The sequence below is a fragment of the Limanda limanda genome, chromosome 3 (assembly GCF_963576545.1).
Source record: "Limanda limanda chromosome 3, fLimLim1.1, whole genome shotgun sequence".
NCBI lineage: Eukaryota > Metazoa > Chordata > Actinopteri > Pleuronectiformes > Pleuronectidae > Limanda > Limanda limanda.
The window spans coordinates 4,538,050-4,557,554 of record NC_083638.1 but is presented as its reverse complement, the minus strand read 5'-3'; the positions used below and the strand labels follow the sequence as shown (position 1 = coordinate 4,557,554).

The window sequence follows — 19,505 nt, the reverse complement described above, 5'->3', positions numbered from 1 at the left end:
CGGCACTTCTCGGACCTCAGAACCATCCAAACTACAATAGCTTAACACCCCTCGCCAAGCGGAACGAGGTAAGGAAGCTGGTCCCATTCACTTTGCTGCGGGTGGTGCGGAAGGGAGTCGCTATGTCACGTTAACGAGTCGGATGTGTCTCACGTGGCGATTTGTTTGTTCGTTGTATTTTAAACGTTAGTGTTTGGTTTTAATGATTAAAATCTATGTTACTTGTAAACTGTCATTACAGTTTTACGGTGCTACTACTGCAGGCCAGATACAAAAATAAAGAGCCGTGTACATCAGTCAAGAGACTCAGAAGTTTGTATGGAGAAGCGGGGGGGCCGTTACAGTTTCTATGGTTATCAATGTGAATTTCTCAGCCCTACTTTAAGAAATCAATAAGAATGTTGAAAACCCGCACATCTTGGAATGTTAGAGAAATGGAAAAAACATTTAATGGGTTTTTCTCTCTGAGCCGTACCACATATTTGCTACAACAAAACTTAATGCAAACATGTGGTTTAACAAAAACATAACCTCCTTTACAGAGGTAAGAATCTAGCATGACCTGTCTGATATGAGTATGTGCAGCTTGTGAAGCTCGTTCTTAACATAATAACTGCAATATTAAATGGAGCACTTTTCTGATTTTATCCGAGGACACTTCAGTGTACAGACTGCAGGAAGCGAATATCAAACCTTGACCCACTCTTCCTCTTGAAAACCAATATTATTGTGCATGTAACAAAGTTGACAAAGTGCTGCTCACTGTTGGAACTGTTGGATTTTCTCTTCAAACTTAAGGCAGACAGTAGGGATATTTGCAGGGACAAGCGATGACAATGTGTGAAAACTTTAACTTATCTCAAAACCAACTTTTCTCCTTCTTGATCAAGTGATTTAGCGTTAAATCAATGATTACTTCCAAAATAAGGGCATTTTGTTTTACAGTATATTTTAGAACCAATTTACAGACTAACTAGACAAACTAATCAATCAATCAATCACATTGTATTTGTATAGCCTATATTCACAAATCACAATTTGTCTCATACCTTATTATGTTACGATGATTTGGCTCTCAAATTAGACAGAATATTTTATTACAATCAATTCTTCATTTTGCCATGGACTTGTCTGTGAAGCACTTTGTAACCTCGTTTAGATAAGTGCTATACAAATAAAGTTATTATTAGTAGTATTATAACTACGCATTACATGGTTGGTTATAACTGAATCACACGACTGTAAAGTGATATCAGTACGAGTGCATCTATGTTCAAAATACAAGCAAAACCCACTTGTGAAAACACTTTTTGTAATCCCCTGTAGTCCCTCCAGCAGAGTGTGTTGCTCCCAACACTTTGCAGCTTGTGACAAGACCAGAGTATCATCGCTGAGCAGACAGTGGTATAAAGTGTGTTATCCTGAACATCCACCGGGCACGGCTGTACCACGCTCCAGAAATGTTACGGCTGACAGAGCCAATCACATAAAATCTGTCCAACGTGCCAATGTCCACAAGAAGCCCAAGTGTTGCTCTTTTCCAACGTACCGCCAGACTATTTATGAGCTTATTCTTATCACAGGAGGTCAATATCTTGCAATGTTAGGAAATCCTTTCAAATATTTGTGGATCAAGATAAAGCTGAAGCAAGATTCGCACCAGAAAAAGAGATGATATGCTCTTTGACCATGACCTCATTTCAAGTTAACTGGTGATATAAGACCTGACATTGCCCCCCCCCCCCAAAAAAAAAACAACACAATAGGCACAAACACAGAATCAATACAGCAGAGGGAATCGATACAGAACAAGTTACTTCACCCCAGTCACCTCCAGTGGTCATAATATCCAGAGTCATGGTCGGGTTCAGCAGAGTCAACTCATCATCACATTCAGATCCTCACTTCACCCACTTGCAATGATGACATCACAAAGAGGATTTAGCGCCAAAGGAATCTCATTTATATCCCATCTATTCCTCCTCTATTATTCAACTGTCACTTGAAGTCTCTCCTGGCTGACCTGACTGTTAATGTTCCGGTGAGCAGAGGGTCACTGACATCTTGAGAGTTTGATCTTAAGAATACAAATTATACTGTGAAAACAGGTAAGGCCTTGTGAAACCAGACAAGTTATCTCCTCTATGTAGGTCTGGCAAGGACGTGGATCGGTCTGCCTTAGAAATGCCTCATTTCAAGTTGACTAAAGAATAGATAAATGATGAGTCACGACTGAAAAGACGTATTTTCTGACTTCTCTCCCTCAATGAGACAGTATAAAAAAAAAAACAGTCCTGCTCTCCTTCAGACAGTAGTGATATTTGCAGGGACAAGCGATGACAATGTTTGACAACTTTAACTTATCTCAAAACTAACTTTTCTCCTTCTTGATCAAGTAAGTGATTTAGCGTTAAATCAATGATTACTTCCAAAATAAGGGCATTTTGTTTTACAGTATATTTTAGAACCAATTTACAGACTAACTAGACAAACTTATCAATCAATCAATCACATTGTATTTGTATAGCCTATATTCACAAATCACAATTTGTCTGTGTAATAATAATGTATGAACTGGGACACCCTGAGCTGGGTGTCCAGGTCCCACTGGCCTGCTATTCCACATCCTCATCCAATACTAAATATTTAGTATTATTAGAAATGACGGTTTCGGTGTCAAGGAAAAACTGAGTTGAGATGAATCACTTCAGCTCAGGATGGGAAATGTGCAGAGAGGGACATAAAATACCAACTAGCTTCATATGAAAGAGACTCTAAAGGAAGGATGAATATTTCAGGATACCTCTCCTCACCTGAGAGTATTTCAATTACACAACATAACGCTCGTCATGAGAAGCCTTTCGATTATTACACTAAATGAGAAAAATAGTCACTTTTACACGGCTAGTGTAAACCTGAGACTAACCTACAGAACTCCCCCAGCCTTTATAATCTACAGCTGTAATGGAATGTGTAGGAATTCTTGATTCTTTCCGCTACTTTAAACTGGTGTGGCAGCATAGTTACCAGTCTTTGGCTAATATAAGTGCATCTGAATACTTGGAGCATTAATCCGATTGGAGAATAAGAGACATCACAGAGAAATAAAGCAAAGCACACCTTGGAAACAAAGTAAACTAAAGTGTGAACAGGAAGGTCATGGCTCCTTCAACACAAGCTAAATCCAGAATAATAAATACATCTTATCAGTGTTAAGGAAGAAGACACTGTGTCCTCAAATGTATTTTCTCTTTACCAAGGGTTTGTTGTACACAAACTAAAAGAAAGTTTCACTTGAATTACCCCACGCCTCACCCACTCGGAAAAAGTTTGTGTATTTTTCTCAATTATTAGTCACCCCACCAGGAAAGACATGGTGAATTCACCTCTGTAGCATTGTGTAACAATGCAGGAAGCCTTGATTTACAACATTAACAAAAAAGGCTCAATGCTGTCTCTGTAATGGCTTGTTGCCAGGGGTGATTTATTCCTCTTGTACGAGCATCAAAAGGTTTCAGGTTGGAAAGATGAGGTGTATATGGGGCTGAGGTGAGATGAATGATATCTATTCAAATACCTTTGGCAGCAGACAAATCCGAACTACGTTAGACTGTCTTCAAATAAATGTGTGTAGACCTACAGGGAAGTTGTACTGCGATCGCTCCATTTTTTTTTCACAGGAATGCAGCGTGGGAATGTTCCTGAATCATCTCTCGGACCCGAGTGAATGTCGTTCTCACTTCCTGCAACACGGCGTACCTTCGGTTTGCCCTGAGGCGTTTTTTGGGGAAGAAATGCTGCATGCCAGAAAACAAGCTTTTTCTGCTAGAATTTCAAACGTCTTTGTATCTTTGCTTCTGGCTAAAGGAGTGAGAGAATCATCAGTGCAGACACAATACCTTTTTTATTCCTGAAAGGCCTCACCCCCCCTCCCCTTCTTCTCTAAAAAAGGCTCAAATAGTTCAACACACACACACACACACACCCTGTCTTTGTGTCTTTCTCATGCTAACTGCTGTGAGCTGGGTGCAGTTCCAAACGCCCACTGCATGTTGAACTGTGCAGATTTGTAATGACCGTCCATTAAGCCAAGTTAATAGGCCATAGCTGGATTGTGTTGAATTAATTATACATTATAGCCCGTGATGGGGTTACTTAAGCTAGCTGAAAAGCATGGACCTAATGGATCTGCTATACTTCTATCACTAATTGTGCAGCGTTATTAATTCAGTACTCTCGACATTATAACGTCATGAGACAATTTGAGAGCAAAAATCATGGTAATATTCACGGACTTCTCAATGTAAAAGTTCTATATCATTCTTTTGTATATTACTTTCAGGATTACTGCATTTTTCGTTAGCTGCTTTTAAAGATGCATTTTATTTAATATAAGGCATGTTCTAAGAAAAAATAGCCACTGTGAGTTTTATTCTGTTATTATTTAGATTTATACGTTAATTTGAAAGCAGCTCTTTATTGCTGTATTTCCCTGAGCTCATTCTTAACTATATTATATTATGATAAAACTAGTAAGGATATTTCTGCCATTTGTTTCAATCCATGACTCATTTGGTTTCAACAAGGAGCTTAAAACAGAGACAGATAATGTCACAACAACCAAAAGCTTAAAGTGACACTTTCATTACTTGTGTGAAATAGTCCAAACTCAAAATTAATAAAATTGTGATAAATTCTATCGATTAATGGGAAAAGCAGCAAATCGTCTCATTGCAATAGAAGAAACAAAGTTGAGTTTCCAGTACATGTAAGTCAATATGTCAGCTCCAGTTGTACACTGTGTTCTGTTGGTAGCTGCTTTCACTTATGCAAATCTCTTGAATCTGCTTTTACCAGAAGCTTACAAATAAGTGTAGTAAACAAACCAATACTTAGTAATCTACCAAGTATTAATAGAAATAGCCGAATAGCTGAAGCGCTGACCTACTTCTAAATTATGTTATTTTACAATATACTGTTTGATGATATATTATTACATTGTGTAAAACAAGAATTATTTGATAAACTGATTGTTTTCCTGATTGAATCAGTGAGTCGGACTAAAACTGTGAATATTGCTGAAGAAGATCCAACATTACTCTGGAACAACAAATGTTAAGTTACCGATAACTCAACCTATCTATAAATGAAGTGTGGAAATAGCACCAGATTTACAAAGTTTCACAAAACTTGATTTCTCCAGTAAAATGAGAGTTTAAATACTTCAGTGCTTCATCACAGGGCAGCAGAGGAGTTCTAACATGTCACAGGAGTTGGTGTGAACCTTGGGAAGCAGGCAGTGTGTATGGAGCTGGGTTTCTTCCCAGGGTGTTGACAGGACACAAAGGAAGCCTCAGTGAAAAGAGGTTTCTCCCACTGGGTGGAAAACCTGCTCCTATGGGACTTGCACCACTTCCTCTCTGGTGAATAACACCACCACCACCACCTCCTCGACCTGCTGCTGTGCATGGAGCTCTGGATGAAGCTCTGGATGAAGCTCTGGATGAAGCTGGGTCCTCCTCCGGCGGAGAGGCAGGTGCCTGGCCGGCCTCAGCGGGACCAGCGTGGGAACGAGCCCGCGGATTTGCTCGCTTGTTGTCGTTGGGGGGGACAGGAGGGGTGGAGGGGGGGGGTAAGGGTCTCGAACAATCCCCCCGGGGTTAGAACCCACCGTCGGGCCCGAGCTCGGTTCGTCAACACGCGGACATTAGGGACAGAATCCACTTACTGTGATGGTGACTTCGTGCTTCTTCAGCCGGTACTTCAGGCTCTTCATGGTGGAGGTCAGCGCCCCTCCGCTCGCCACCAGCTTCCGGTCAGGAACTCTTCTTCTTCTTCACACAAAGTTCACACGAAGAAACTTTCCTCGGCTCCTGTTTTCCTCTCGGAGCCAGTTTCACCTGCTGACGCCCGGCCGCAAATCCCCGTCCGGCTCTGACTGGCGGAGCCCCGGAGCCAATGGGGCTGGAGGATCCTGTGTGGCTGTCTGGATCCCGACCAATCAGCGGGCTCCGAGGGCGGGACTTCCTGGGGAAGTGTCTTTGGGAGAAGTTGTAGGCAACATGGGAGAGAGGAGGAAAAGCTGGTGTGTGAGGACTGAACACACACCTGAGGAGTCAACACACACCTGAGGACCTGAGGACTCACACTCACCTGAGGACTCAACACACACCTGAGGACCTGAGGACTCACACACACCTGAGGACCTGATGACCCAACACTCATCTGAGGACTCAACACACACCTGAGGACCTGATGACCCAACACTCATCTGAGGACTCAACACACACCTTAGGACTCATACACACCTGAGGACTGAACACACACCTGAGGACCTGAGGACTCACACACACCTGAGGACCCAACACACACCTGAGGACCTGAGGACTCAACACACACCTGAGGACCTGAGGACTCAACACACACCTGAGGACCTGAGGACTCACACATACCTGAGGACCCAACACACATCTGAGGACCCAACACACACCTGAGGACCTGAGGACTTAACACACATCCCAGGACTCAACACACACCTGAGGACTCAACACACATCTGAGGACCCAACACACACCTGAGGACTCAACACACACCTGAGGACCCAACACACACCTGAGGACCTGAGGACTTAACACACATCCCAGGACTCAACACAGACCTGAGGACTCAACACACACCTGAGGACTCAACACACACCTGAGGACTCAACACACACCTGAGGACTCAACACACATCTGAGGACCCAACACACACCTGAGGACTCAACACACACCTGAGGACTCAAAACACACCTGAGGACCTGAGGACTCAACACACACCTGAGGACCTGAGGACTCACACACACCTGAGGATCTGAGGACTCAACACACACCTGAGGACCTGAGGCTCAACACACACCTGAAGACCTTAGGACTCAACACACACCTGAGGACCTGAGGACTCACACTAACCTGAGGACCCAACACACACCTGAGGACTCAACACACACCTGAGGACTCAACACAAAGTGAAAACACACGTGAGGACTGAACACTTATTTATAAAACATAACTTATAGACTCGAAACAAATGAACAATTAACTTTTCAATAAGAATAATAAACTATTTCTCGCCTTTTTTAATTTCTCTTATTTGTTTTAATGTGAAAAATAATATTTTCTCTAAACTAAAGCACAAGGGGGGTGCATGTAAAGCTACGAGACACCTGGAGGGAGAAAACTCGTTTATTATTCTCTACAAATATTTCACTATTTAACATAATCAGCCTTTATCATGATTTATGAGATGAGTACATAATTGACTGGCTACATGTGAAATATTTTAATAACCACTGAATAATTTTACAAACTAGAGACCTCTTTTATATCCATGTCTCCATTAATTACACAGTCACATGTATGTTTAAATTGACTTTTGAAATAATTGTAGATCTTTGAACCACAGAGTTCTTCTCTGCGTGTGTGCACAAAAACATGCTGCAGATACAGGAGAATATTCAGCTGGGATCTAACGTTAGATAGATTTGTTTCATTTGTATTCACTCTATTTAGACAATTGATACTCAAAGCAGGACATTTTATCAGTATTATCAATATTCTGACCAACAATCCGTCCGCTCTTATTGTCTTGTGAATGAATACTAAAGATGTAAAATTATGAAATAGGTTGAGTGTATGATAAGTTAATAAAAGTCAGTTTTGAATGTTAGTGTCATTAATTAACTGTAGTCAATTCAATATATATATGCAGAAACATGTAAGGAACATACATTCTGCCAGTGAACATAAAACAGACTTATATGGGAAAACCCACATTCTGCCTTGATCTCATTTTACTAATGATTGTTTTATACATTGCGCCCTTTTGCTTTGTTTATATAATTAGATTTGTTAATCAGAGTTAAGAAAGAAACAGGTGGACAAGGTTTTGGGCAGAAAAAGCTGCCCCCTTGTGGTCTCTAATTATGAGCTTGAGCTTAAAGTACTCAACTACTGTAAGGTATTTATACTTTAATTGAGCATTGTCTTTCTCTGTTACTTTATACTTGTAATCCGATACATTTCAGAAGGCTGTGTTGCACTTTATACGCCAAAAAATTAATTTGACAAATGTAGCTACTCTGCAGATATAGATTAATAATACAGAATACAACCAACAGAAAGCTATGATTCATTATTTTAAAGGATTATATACGTTTCCATATAAATGCACTAGTAGTTATAATCCAGAGAATATCATTACTTTGCGATAGGTCGTGCTCCATGAGTACTTATACTTTTGGTATTTTTATGTTTTGATGCTAATGCTTTGCAAACTTAAAGCTTAACTTGTATAAAAAAAGTGTTTTTCTACGCCTCAACCACTGAAAGATTGGATGTAAAAAACTGAACTGCTTAATTTAACATTGGTTAGAATGTTTACTACAAACTTACGATTGAGTCACTATGTCACATGTTTTAACTCAAATGTCTGTATGGACGTTATTTCTGTTTATAACAACACTTTGTCTCATCTCTCCTATTATATTTGGCATTGTTTACTTTGGAAATATTTAACTAAATTCTACTGGCCCTTAAATGTGTTTCTGTCTTTGTCTGTGACTCCATAGCAACAGTGTTACCACGGAGTTACCATGGAATTAGCATAGAGTTACCATGGAGCTGCCACTGCTGCTCAATGCGTGCAGGCTGGAGGTGCACTGACCTCAGGATACTAATAGGACTGTAACTCACAGAAACTCACACATTGTTATACAGGTCCCAACAACTGATGAATGTAAGTTAATGTTTCTTACATACGCACAGTGTGTCCATGTTTAATGAATCTATATGTTCACGTCTGAGTTAATGAGCTGAGGTTTGAATCTGTGTGAAATGTAAAATGCGTCATTGAAAGTAACAAGGTTAAAGTCGGTGAGCTCCTACTGTCGGTAAATTAAACACCTGACAAACCAAAGTTCTTATTCTCATCTCTGATCATACTTTATTGCCACAGAGCAGCCCTTTGATTTATAAAACACTGCTGGAGTCTACTGGCCAAATATAACCAGAGATATTCAGTGGGTTGCTACCTCAGTGGAGATCTTAGGGACCAAGTAAACCCACCAGTCTATGGTATTGACTGTAAAGTGCCGCAGGCGTGCTTTGATTAATTTGCATATACTTTCTAAAGAAATGTCTCAGCAGACCTGGAGAGAGGAGTGACCTGCGGCCGGTTGCCTTCACCTCAGTCTCCATGAAGGGTTTATAGAAGATGTTGCTGTGTGCAAACCCCACAGTATAGTGCCAACTGTCAGTGCACACACGGATGGATCTTGGGGTTAATCCAATGCTCGTTCTGTGGATTAATGATTTTCTGCTGAATCGTGCCCAGGAGGGCAGATTTGACACAGCTGCATCAACCCATATTTCATACATGCAGGCCCCCCTCAGGTCTGGGTTCTGTCTCTTCAATACTGAAGCCGCTATATATACCAACTAGAAGGGCACAGAGGAGAGCACAAACCTCCACCAAGTCATGCATCGAGCTTCAGTCTCACCCACACATTGCTGAAGTAAACAAATGAAACAGCCTTGGTGAGGAAACAGAAAACCTAACAACTCATTCTCCGGTGGTTTCGTGGAACTTCTTTGGACGGTGTTCAGACAATTTCTTGTGACCAATGCAAAGGCAATGGGCACAGATGTCAGATGTAGCAAGAAGGTCCCACTCCCCATCGTCAACAATACTCTCGTTGAACTCAAGCAGTGACTGTTCTTTTCATGGAAACTTAATAGTTTTCATGTTTATCATACATCTTTCCAGACGAGATGAGTTGCAGAGTCGGATCAAGATGGCACAAAGAGTTACAGTGTGAACAGATGTCAGCTGCTCACACTGTCTGTTGTTCCTTCAGGAGTTAGACTTAAATGAAAGGGACAATGCAAAATAAAGCATTTGATGTTTTTTTGGACAGGGCCATGGGCAAAAGTCACTTGCATGAATCAATGAACTAATAATAGTTTGCCTTATTCAAACGTATTTATTAAGGACACAAACAGAACTGAAAAATAAGATCTTACTCCACATGTAACTGAATATATTTACTCAAATGTTCAGGGTTGCATTCCCCAAAGTTTTAAGTAAATTAGAAAACACTGTTAATGTCATGGGGATGAATTTCTTCAAACTAATCCTAGAGATGCTCCCCCCACACCCTGGTTTAACAAAGGGTTAAAAAGTATTGCTACGGGCATATTGGATTTTTTCCCATTTGCACATCTTGAGGATTAGGACTCCTTCACGTGGCACAACCTATACATTTCCTGAGCTGAACACATGTGCATGAAAGACTGATGTTTTTGCTCCTGTCTTGACAGATGAATATTAAACCATGTTCCACGGGGTCTTTGAAGTCTTTGATGTCTGATGTGCTGTGGTGCAGTGGTGAGCTGTGTGTTGATGCCACTGTGAGCTGCTGCTCCTCCAGGTTTTCAGCTCATTTTATCAGCAAAAACACATGTAATGAATCCAGAGAGAACAGTGATGAAACAAAATAATCGACAGGACAGGAACACGAGGACAAAGTAAAACAAAGCAGAGATTGTGTAGAAACCTTTTTTTTTTTTTTTTTACAAATCGATACAAATACACAAGATAGAGATACAAAAACAGTAACTGTTGAATGTTGACCTGGTGGTCCAGCATTTGATTGCACCGGTGTGGCAGAAGAAACACTAATAAATACATGCATGCAACAATAACAAATATCTGATGGAATGCACCAAAAACACCAAGGAGCTGCTTGTGGAACAGTAACTTCACAACAGTGAGAACATTGTTTCTTGAGTCTTTTCAAAGAAGTGAGAGAGAAAAAAAAAAGAACAAAGGGGGAGGAGAGAGAGAGACAGAGAAGGAAGGTTCAGCAAGGTTCAGTGAAACTTCAAATATTTGACAACTGTGATAAGCTCCTGAGACCGAGGAGGAGGAAGCGCTTCATTTCAAGTGGAAAATCTCATCCTGCCAGTCTGTACTCAAAAGATAATGGTTATTTTACATGTGTTCTGGGCGACTGGGAGGATGCGTCTGAATGAGGAGCGCTGTGTGCTGAGAGCTCTCAAACTGCCTTGCGGTGGTACTCTGGGGGGGCGACCTCGTAGTCACTGGCAATGAACAGGGCGGATGAATTCTTCACCAGGTACCTGGAGGACATGTAGAATTGGTTGTCATTGTGGGGAGGTGGTTATGATTATTGCTGGAGACAGCGACAAATTTGTTCCTGTCATCATTTCCCGAGTTGTTAGCAGCCACAACAGCTGTGTGTGTGTTTGGGTTCCTGCCTTTCCGGGACAAACTTCCACATACAAACCAGTTATTTTTGGGGACAGCTTGTCTGAGTGGAGACTTTTTGCATCAGTAATAATAAGGGTTAGAAAGTGAAATCTATCTCGAGCTGCTTTCAGACATGCACTAAACTCCACAGGGGCTTGTATGTGAGAATGCAAATGTCTGACTTCGTCCGGCCAGCAGCGAATGAGCCGATGTGAGAACCCACAGCAGGAGATCCTCCGCAAGGTTCACCGTTTGCGAGTAAGTGTGTTGATGATGTTATTCGGAACAAAAGTCACAAGACTTTTTGGTGATAAGGTGATGCCGGTGTTGATTTGCTGTAAAACTTGATCTCCACTCTGGGATTTGTACATTACATCCTGCTTCCTGCCTGCAGAGAGGTCTGTGTTGTTGTGAACTTGTCTGAGCCGAGAATCTCCTGCTGAGTTGATCGTGAGTGAAAACCATTTTAATGACTCCCTCTGCTTCATCCATGTTTGCGTTTCATTGTTTACATTCGATCTGGTTAGTCTCGGTTTCACATTGCAATATGTTGAGCGAGTTTAGTATGACATGTGTAGGTCCTGTCATCATAACCTGTGGGCTGCATCTCTCTATACTTGATGTTGATTGGGTTTACAGGTGGCCTTGCTATTGAGGAATCTTTGACCATCCTCACACATTACTGTATATTACACTATATATTATGTATCTTGTATATAACACTATATCTGTGCAGGAGAATGGCGAGTGTCTAATTCCACAGATACTCCCTTCTCTCTCTTTGCAGTCCCTAAGGTCAGGTTATAGATAAAGGACCAACCAACAGTGCGTTGTAGTGTCTACGCTCACGGACTTTCATATCTAACTCAGATGCCCCAGACAGTGAGGCACCAGCTCCAACTCAAGACGAAAGGTCACAATGTGATTTAGGAAGGCAAACTTCAGGCTTTAATATCCAATAGGGTGCAAACAGCTACATGTAACATAGTGAGTGACAGCAGTTCTAGCCTTTCATGGATGTACTGTTGGAATGGTTGACTCAAGTAGAGGGAGATATACTGGGATGCTGTGGGAGACATCTTGTTGGAGACAATGGCTCATGTTACTCTGTTGCCGTTTGTATATTGTTTCCCCTTCAGGTCTCCTTGATGCATTGAGTCTACATTAAACATCAGCTGCTGCCTGAGTTCTCCTTTCACCAGCTTCCAGGAAACTACCACAACACTTGCGTCTGACGTCGGCATGTGGTCAATATGTTATCAAGACTGAAGTCCTTCCGAAAATGAATGAAACTGTTCATTTTGTACATTTCATCACCAGTGTGTCCGAAATGTGATAACGAGACTGAATTAACAGAGATCTCAGCAAATGTTCCTCCTTTTTCTCTACATCTACTCTGTGGTGTCGCTGGGTCATTAATAGGATAACGATAATATTGAGTCAAACTATGCTGGCAGATGAAACAAGTGAAGAAAGGAAAACCATTTAGTCTGGTGCCAGAGCTAAAAAGACTTCACATCCACATTTAAAACAAGAGGAAAGGTCAAGGGCATTTCGGCTCCTCAAGACCTTTTTTCCTTAAAAAGAATACTGTGCTTTGTCACTGTGAATTTATGTAAATTGTAGTAATTCATGAGGGTTCAAAACTAAATTTTAACCGTTCCCAAATGTCACGTTATGCCAGAGTTCAACAACTTGAGAATATCACAAACTTTTGTCATTGAAAGTATTTTCTGCTCTACAGGACACAATCAAAAAGCTTTGTCTTTGTTTTGATTCAGATTTTACTTCATTCATGGAAAGTAATCCATCATCAGGCACAAATCAGTTGACGCTATTTTGAAATTGCATTTGAATGAAGTGCCCAAAAGTTAAATCAAACTGTAATAAAAAGCTGTTTCAGAGTCGCTCAGAGCAAAATATGTTTTCCAGAGCAGAAAATCGATTTCATGACTTGTGTTTTGAGCATTTGCGACAAGCCTGGCTGCACTAATCTGAATGTCAATGTAGCATGGCATCCGAGATCTGGCCAAGCATGTCATGGAGTCTGTGTTGGTGTGGTGGGAGTTAGAGCTCACTTGAGGAAATCTTGGAGGTAACTGAGCAGCAAAGCCAGGCTCTTCTCGTCCAGTGGAGTGTAGGCCAGCATGGCTCCGATCCGAACTGTTGGAGGAAAGAGAGTGAGTGTGAGGAACAACGCAGGAGGGGATGCAGACATTTTTTTAATTTGTGAGATAAATATTGATGGTGAATAATTCATCAAAACCTCTATGGGGTTTTCCAAAAGGTCTTACCTGTTTAAAACTAAGGCATGCTGATAAATCTGCTGTTTTTTGATACAGGAATAAGTTATTTGCAGTAACACTGTTCTTTTTTTTCACTACCTTCGAGATATGCACCACATTGTCAGTTTATTCGGAAAACCAGGCTGAAAATCATGAAATCTATTTTTATGAAGGTTGTAAGTGTTGTTTATTGGAATGGTTTAGAAAGGTGCTTTTCCTGAATAATAGAAGTGCAGTGCCCGTCATAAACCTGCTTGTTCGGAATGGTCTGTTTGCTTGGCCTGTGGTGATGCTGATTGCAGTTTTCTATCTAAAACTGTTAAAAGGGACCCGCAGTAATTGAGCTGCAGTAAAGACCGGCTGCATGATCCCGTCCATAGAACAATGAGGCTGCACCAAGAGGTCTTCACCTGTTCACTCTGAACTGGAGAATCAGTTTCCGTGGCTATTAATTGCGAGGTCTTTCTTCAGTTTCTGTAGAGAGCATTTCACATTCCTCTCACAAAGCGTATACAAGAACCACACGACTGTATTCACTCCCACAACTACTGTATCTGTATGAGAAGAATTCTTTACTAGACTACTATACTATAATAATGAAATCATATATTTAGTCACTCCTGGCCTTTTGGCCGCATTGTGTGTTTGTTTGTTTGTGTTTTAACTGTTCAGGGATCCTTACCAAATAGCCGTAGCAAGTGTGGAGCTCCGTAAACCTGCGACATCGGCATGTCTGGGTGTTCAGCCAGGATCTCAGCATACTGCGGCCTCTCGAACTTGTAAAGCAGCTGCGTGCCCAGCATCACGTTGAAGTACTCACGAATTCCTGCCACCACCTCGTTTACTGCATACTCCCTAAGTGAAAGAGGAAGAGAGGAGTGACGTGATTCTCTGGAGACCGCTCCACCGAGACGACAGAGATCGCAGCTTCTACAGAACCATCAATCATATAGTTTTCGAAAATTTGCTTGAGATAAGAAATCGGTCAAAGCTGACTTCACAGTTAGATTTATTTACTTCAAAGTTGTGTAATCGTTGATATGTGACGCAGCTTTGACAGTTCAGAGTCTGATATGTTCACATGAATTTACCAGTCTTTCAAACTCTGTCAAATCAGTCCTTTTTGTTACGGAACAACATCAAAACAACTTAGATTGAGATCCAATCATAGCAAGTTGATTTCCTTGACCTTAACACATCTACAAGGATGTGGTATACCAGCAGGGAACGGCCAGCAGCATATATGATTTGCCAAATCTTGACATTCTGGTGTCATGCTGGGGAAATTGCTCATGATTGTTTTGTTTGGGAGGAGAATGCATGACCAGACTGTGATACTTGACGTGATGAGGTGGACACATGCAGCGATGCTTAGCAGGTTTTTCTCCATTCTTGCACATAATCAGAAGGGAGTTGGGATGTTTTTTATTCTTACTTGTTGTCGGAGTTTCCTTTTGATTTCTTATAGATTGCATAGTCCTCCAGGACAGTCTCTATATTCTTCTTAGCAGGCAAATGAAATAACTGTAAGCAACAGAAAAAAATTCTCTTTATCCAGATCATTCATTTCATCACATTGAGAAATCATCACTGTGAGGATGAGAACTGTTAATGTTGTATGATCGATTCTACAAAAATATGAGACAAGAAATAAATCAGTTTTCTAAGACCAATTTAGCCCAGTTGAGGATCTCTATTGGTTTCCATGCAGTGATTCACTCCCTGGTCCATTCTATGATCAATAATCCCAATAGAAAAGAGTTGTTAATTCTGTATTTCAAAAGCCGGACAACCATATGGATTTTTAAACCTACAGTTTGACGTCATGAAGTCACTCTTAGCTGAAGTAACAATAGAAAAACCATGTGACCGTGAAGTGGTTTCGTGTACGCATGTTTTTTTCCACCTGTTTCTGTCGAGTGATGAGGTCCCAGTCGTCCACCAACCAGGGCTTCAGCTCCTCAGGGATCTTCACTTTTACCTCCACACGGTTGGTGAACATCTCCTCCTGCACACAAACACTCACATTTTTTTCTTTGTTGCTTATCACAATGGTTGCTTGAGAGCAGCAGCGTCTGTCCTTCAGATCCACACGGATACAAAAAAGAGATATAGCTGCAGAGCTTCGCTTCCACCACTATTGTACCTGTATGATGAGAATTAAATCTACAAGGACGACAGTGCAGAGAATAAAGGATCGTGCATGTGGTGCACTTCACTATACAAGGTTGGAAATCGGATTTATATAACCAGTATAAAAATATATATATTTTTTTACAATAATGACATTTTCTCCATTATATTTCTTTTAAAATAACTGATTGAAGAAAACAAATATCTGAGGGTAAGAAAGCGTTGTCAAACACGCAAAGAAACCAAAAATAATTGTCTAGACTAGAGATATTGTGGTTTTAAGAGCTGATGCTATTGTAGATGTTTACACAAATTCATGTAATCTCTGCAGCACAATTTAAAATGTTCAATCCAGCCTCTGTCTGTTCGCACCACCAATCACCTGAATCCTGCAGACAATATGCTGCTGTTGTGTCTGAGCAGAGAAGCCCCCTGCTGTGTGGTGAAAGGTGACTCTGTTCTCTGCAGATCGACTATAGGACGTGTGAAAACCACTTCAGGGGACCAAGAAAGTTACCAACATTTTGTGCAGTTTCTTTTTGGCTTTTTACGGATATACCGAGGCCACTCTTTTCTCCTCAGCCAGACTATAAACACAAGTGATCAAATTGTTCCATAGGGTAAACATTAACTGAAGATACATACACTCTCCACGGTGGGATCGACCCGAGCCCTCTTCTTCCGTGGTCCCTGCAGCGTTTCTCCGCTGCTGGTACCTTCCCCCGGCCCTGGGGCTAAAAAATAAAAATACTTAATTATTATAAATCCCCTAGAAATTGATGTTAACGGATTTAAGGAAAAACTCTTTTTTGAGATCAAAAGCTTCTTCAATTACAGAGCAAATTAATACCAAATTCCCCAAATGAGACATTGCTTCAGGGCTTAATGGATGAGCAGGAAAACAACAACGTGCTATATTGTCTGTATTTATATTACAAATTTTAAATGAAGCAGCAGGATCTACTGCTGGGAACTCTCAATATGCTTTATTTTCACAGATTCAGTGTGACATGAATCACGTAAAGATAGAAGTTGGCTCATCTGTAAAAAGTCATGATGTAATAACATTATTCCTGATGAGTACAGACTCATCGTACCTCACTATAAATACACAAATGCCCAAAATAGAAAACGAACATCTAATATCATAAAAAGATGAAACGTCTCTGCTTATTTTTGAGCTTGGAAGAATGGCCAATGAACATGTTGTTGTAATATTTAAAGTGAACTGTCTCATGTTAAAGACCATAAAAACTGACCTTTGATATATATATGAACAAAATTTGGCTTAAATCCACTACGAAAGATGTCTTGTAAAAACATTTTACTTACTCTTCTGTTTTGCCTTTTTCACTTTCCTATGAGCCAAAAAGAAAAACGACATGGTGAGTGATGATGACAGTGACTATACTCAGCCCAAACTGTACACATGTACATTACTTCACTCAATAGTTTACATACCATTGGGCCAACACTATTTCATCTTAAATAATGTGTTTGAAATATGTTTATTTGATGGGAAACAGGGTGGACACTTACAGATCAACATTTTTGTGCTGCACAGCAGCAATCTTCTTACTTGGTGCTAAACCCCTCATCTTGCCCTCAACATAGTGGTCCCTGTAGAGGACAAAATTAGGATCATAACACAAAAACACACATAAATATTACGCTTTACTGTTTCAGCCCATAAAGCAACAAAAAACACATTCACTGACATCAACTGTTCATATATAGTTATTTTGTGAAAGATATTTGGGGACCTGGTAACATACACAATTCTAAACTCTGTGTATACAAATGGAAACTTACTTATTAGCCTTCTGAAGCTCTTTTTGTTTCGCAAGGTTGCTGTCCACATATTTGAGAACTCTGCTTTCAGGAACCCATTCATCCCAGCTGCAGAAGAGAAATATGTAAAACCTTGAAGCTCTATTAGAGGAGAATAAAAGTCCAGTACCGACAGATATCACTCTCTCACACACACACAACACGCACACACACACACACACAGGAGGGGATGGACAGAAAATCAAACTGTATTTGAACCAAGCTTCTCACTTTTTGTTCCATCCGCTGTAATGAATGAAGTATTTAATCTGCTTTTCCTTGATGCTGATCTTTACACACTGTAAAACAAGAAAACACACACACATGCATGTGTCAATCATTTGTTTTGCAGTTAATTATGACCTCATAACGCACACAGTAACTTTTAAATCCATCTTGTGAGGACACTCGTTGGCTTAATTCATTAAAAGAGTCCAATGTTTAGTCCTAATCCCAGCTGTAGCCCAAACCTAACCCCAAATTTGAACCCTTAAAGCTAGTTTTTAAGTGTCAAATTTCAAAAAGCCCATTGCAAGTGGGTCAAAAAGGAAGAACTGTCCAAAATAGCATCACTCCATAAGTTAATTGGGTTAAAATGCTCCTCACAAAGATTTACCTGTACAAGAACACACACAAACACACACACAGGGGGAGAGAGAGCCTTGTACTGCTATCTTAGTGAGGACACATCATGTATTCCTAAATTATGACAACTACATTCCTATAACCCTAAAATAACACCTTCACCCTGGAACAGCCCAATGAAAGAGGGAGGAACTTTCCAGTATGTGTTTGTACTCTATAAGGCTTTCACACAGATATAAGTACAAGTACACACTCAGAGCCTGGTAATGAACACACAAAACTCTGACTTAAACCATAGAAGCAGGTTTATCCCTTAAATAACCCTTTAACAAAGTGAGGACTGGTCAAAATGTCCCTAGCATGTCCTCCTTTCGTGTTTTGGTTCTACCTCAAATAGTCCTCTCCCAGATGCAAGTACACACACATACACAGACAGACACACAAAGTGTAACACACCTTTGCCTCGTAGAGCAACGGCCCATGAAAGCACAGGACTCGTTCACCTGCGAGGAGGGAAACACAACAGTGAGAAACACATAGCATCAACAACATGCTAGCTAGCTACCCAAGCTAGCTGTTAGCTTGACGTCAACATCCGGTCCCCCCACCCCTTTAGCTTCGTTTTCCCGCGACGAGCATCAACACAATACACAGTGAAGTGTCGTAAACCCGATTGTGTGTAGTTGTGTGTAGTTATAAAGTGGAGGGGAGACATCAAAGCTCCAGCAAGAACAACAACAACAACAAACCCGCCCCCCTCTTGCAGATCCCTCCGCGCTCTTTCTCCCTACGCACCTTCTTGAAATTTGGGTTTCGGCTCCTGTTTCGGCGCCATTCACAGACTCAGCGGCCGCTCGCCGGACGGGTCAAACCGGAGCTTCTCCCGGGGACATCGTGTCTCACAGCCGCGATCAACCCCGACATCGGAGCCCAGAGCCGGAGGAAGAAGAAGCCGAGACTGGCCTGCCCACCGCCGGGTCACCTGACCACCAGCCAGCCCCGGGAGCCGCCGCGCTGCGTTCCAGAGCCCCCCGAGAAACCCGGAAAAACAAACACTGCTTCGGTTCCCGCTGCGTTTTTGAACTTAACACACTCGGATGTTGTGTGATTGTTGTTTCACTTTCATATTCATCTGCTCTGCTGTGTTTTATACACCGGGTTGTTTGTGGTTTGATCAGATTGGTGCTGTTGTTTATTAACACGTTAAAAAAAACGTTACATGTTTGTTTCCGCTCCATATACACTTACTTCACATCATATGTGATATGTGTTAATATAAACCATACTGATATTATATATCATTTTATACAATAATATTGTCTTTTGCACACTTTGTCTACATATTCTTACACTTATAGTATA

General features: G+C 41.0%; 2 protein-coding genes across 2 annotated transcripts in view; both read right to left on the bottom strand.

Annotated features, from left to right (window-relative positions):
- Positions 1-5,900, bottom strand: part of uacab (uveal autoantigen with coiled-coil domains and ankyrin repeats b) — a 39,744-nt gene extending 33,844 nt beyond the window's left edge. The window contains exon 1 of the mRNA XM_061068384.1: positions 5,729-5,900. Within this exon, the coding sequence (XP_060924367.1) occupies positions 5,729-5,776 (48 nt within the window). The 5' untranslated portion in view covers positions 5,777-5,900. The remainder of the gene's footprint in view (positions 1-5,728) is intronic.
- Positions 5,901-10,036: 4,136 nt separating this feature from the next.
- On the bottom strand, positions 10,037-19,094 carry LOC132998958 (mortality factor 4-like protein 1). Its single transcript, XM_061068713.1, has 12 exons — positions 18,939-19,094; positions 18,600-18,646; positions 17,790-17,857; positions 17,541-17,627; positions 17,268-17,348; positions 17,061-17,086; positions 16,374-16,462; positions 15,502-15,603; positions 15,031-15,119; positions 14,278-14,450; positions 13,389-13,473; positions 10,037-11,180 (listed from the first exon to the last, which is right to left on the bottom strand). The coding sequence occupies exons 1-12, from the start codon at positions 18,976-18,978 to the stop codon at positions 11,096-11,098; spliced, it is 972 nt and encodes a 323-aa protein (XP_060924696.1). The 5' UTR covers positions 18,979-19,094; the 3' UTR covers positions 10,037-11,095.
- Positions 19,095-19,505: the final 411 nt, after the last annotated feature.

Coding starts and splice junctions, on each gene's coding strand:
- LOC132998958 (XM_061068713.1), bottom strand. CDS start 18,978: ATGGCGCCGAAACAGGAGCCGAAACCCAAATTTCAAGAAG. Junction 17,087..17,267: donor CAGCACAAAAATGTTGATCT/GTAAGTGTCCAC, acceptor TTTGGCTCATAG/GAAAGTGAAAAAGGCAAAAC. Junction 16,463..17,060: donor GAAAAAGGCAAAACAGAAGA/GTAAGTAAAATG, acceptor TTTATTTTTTAG/CCCCAGGGCCGGGGGAAGGT.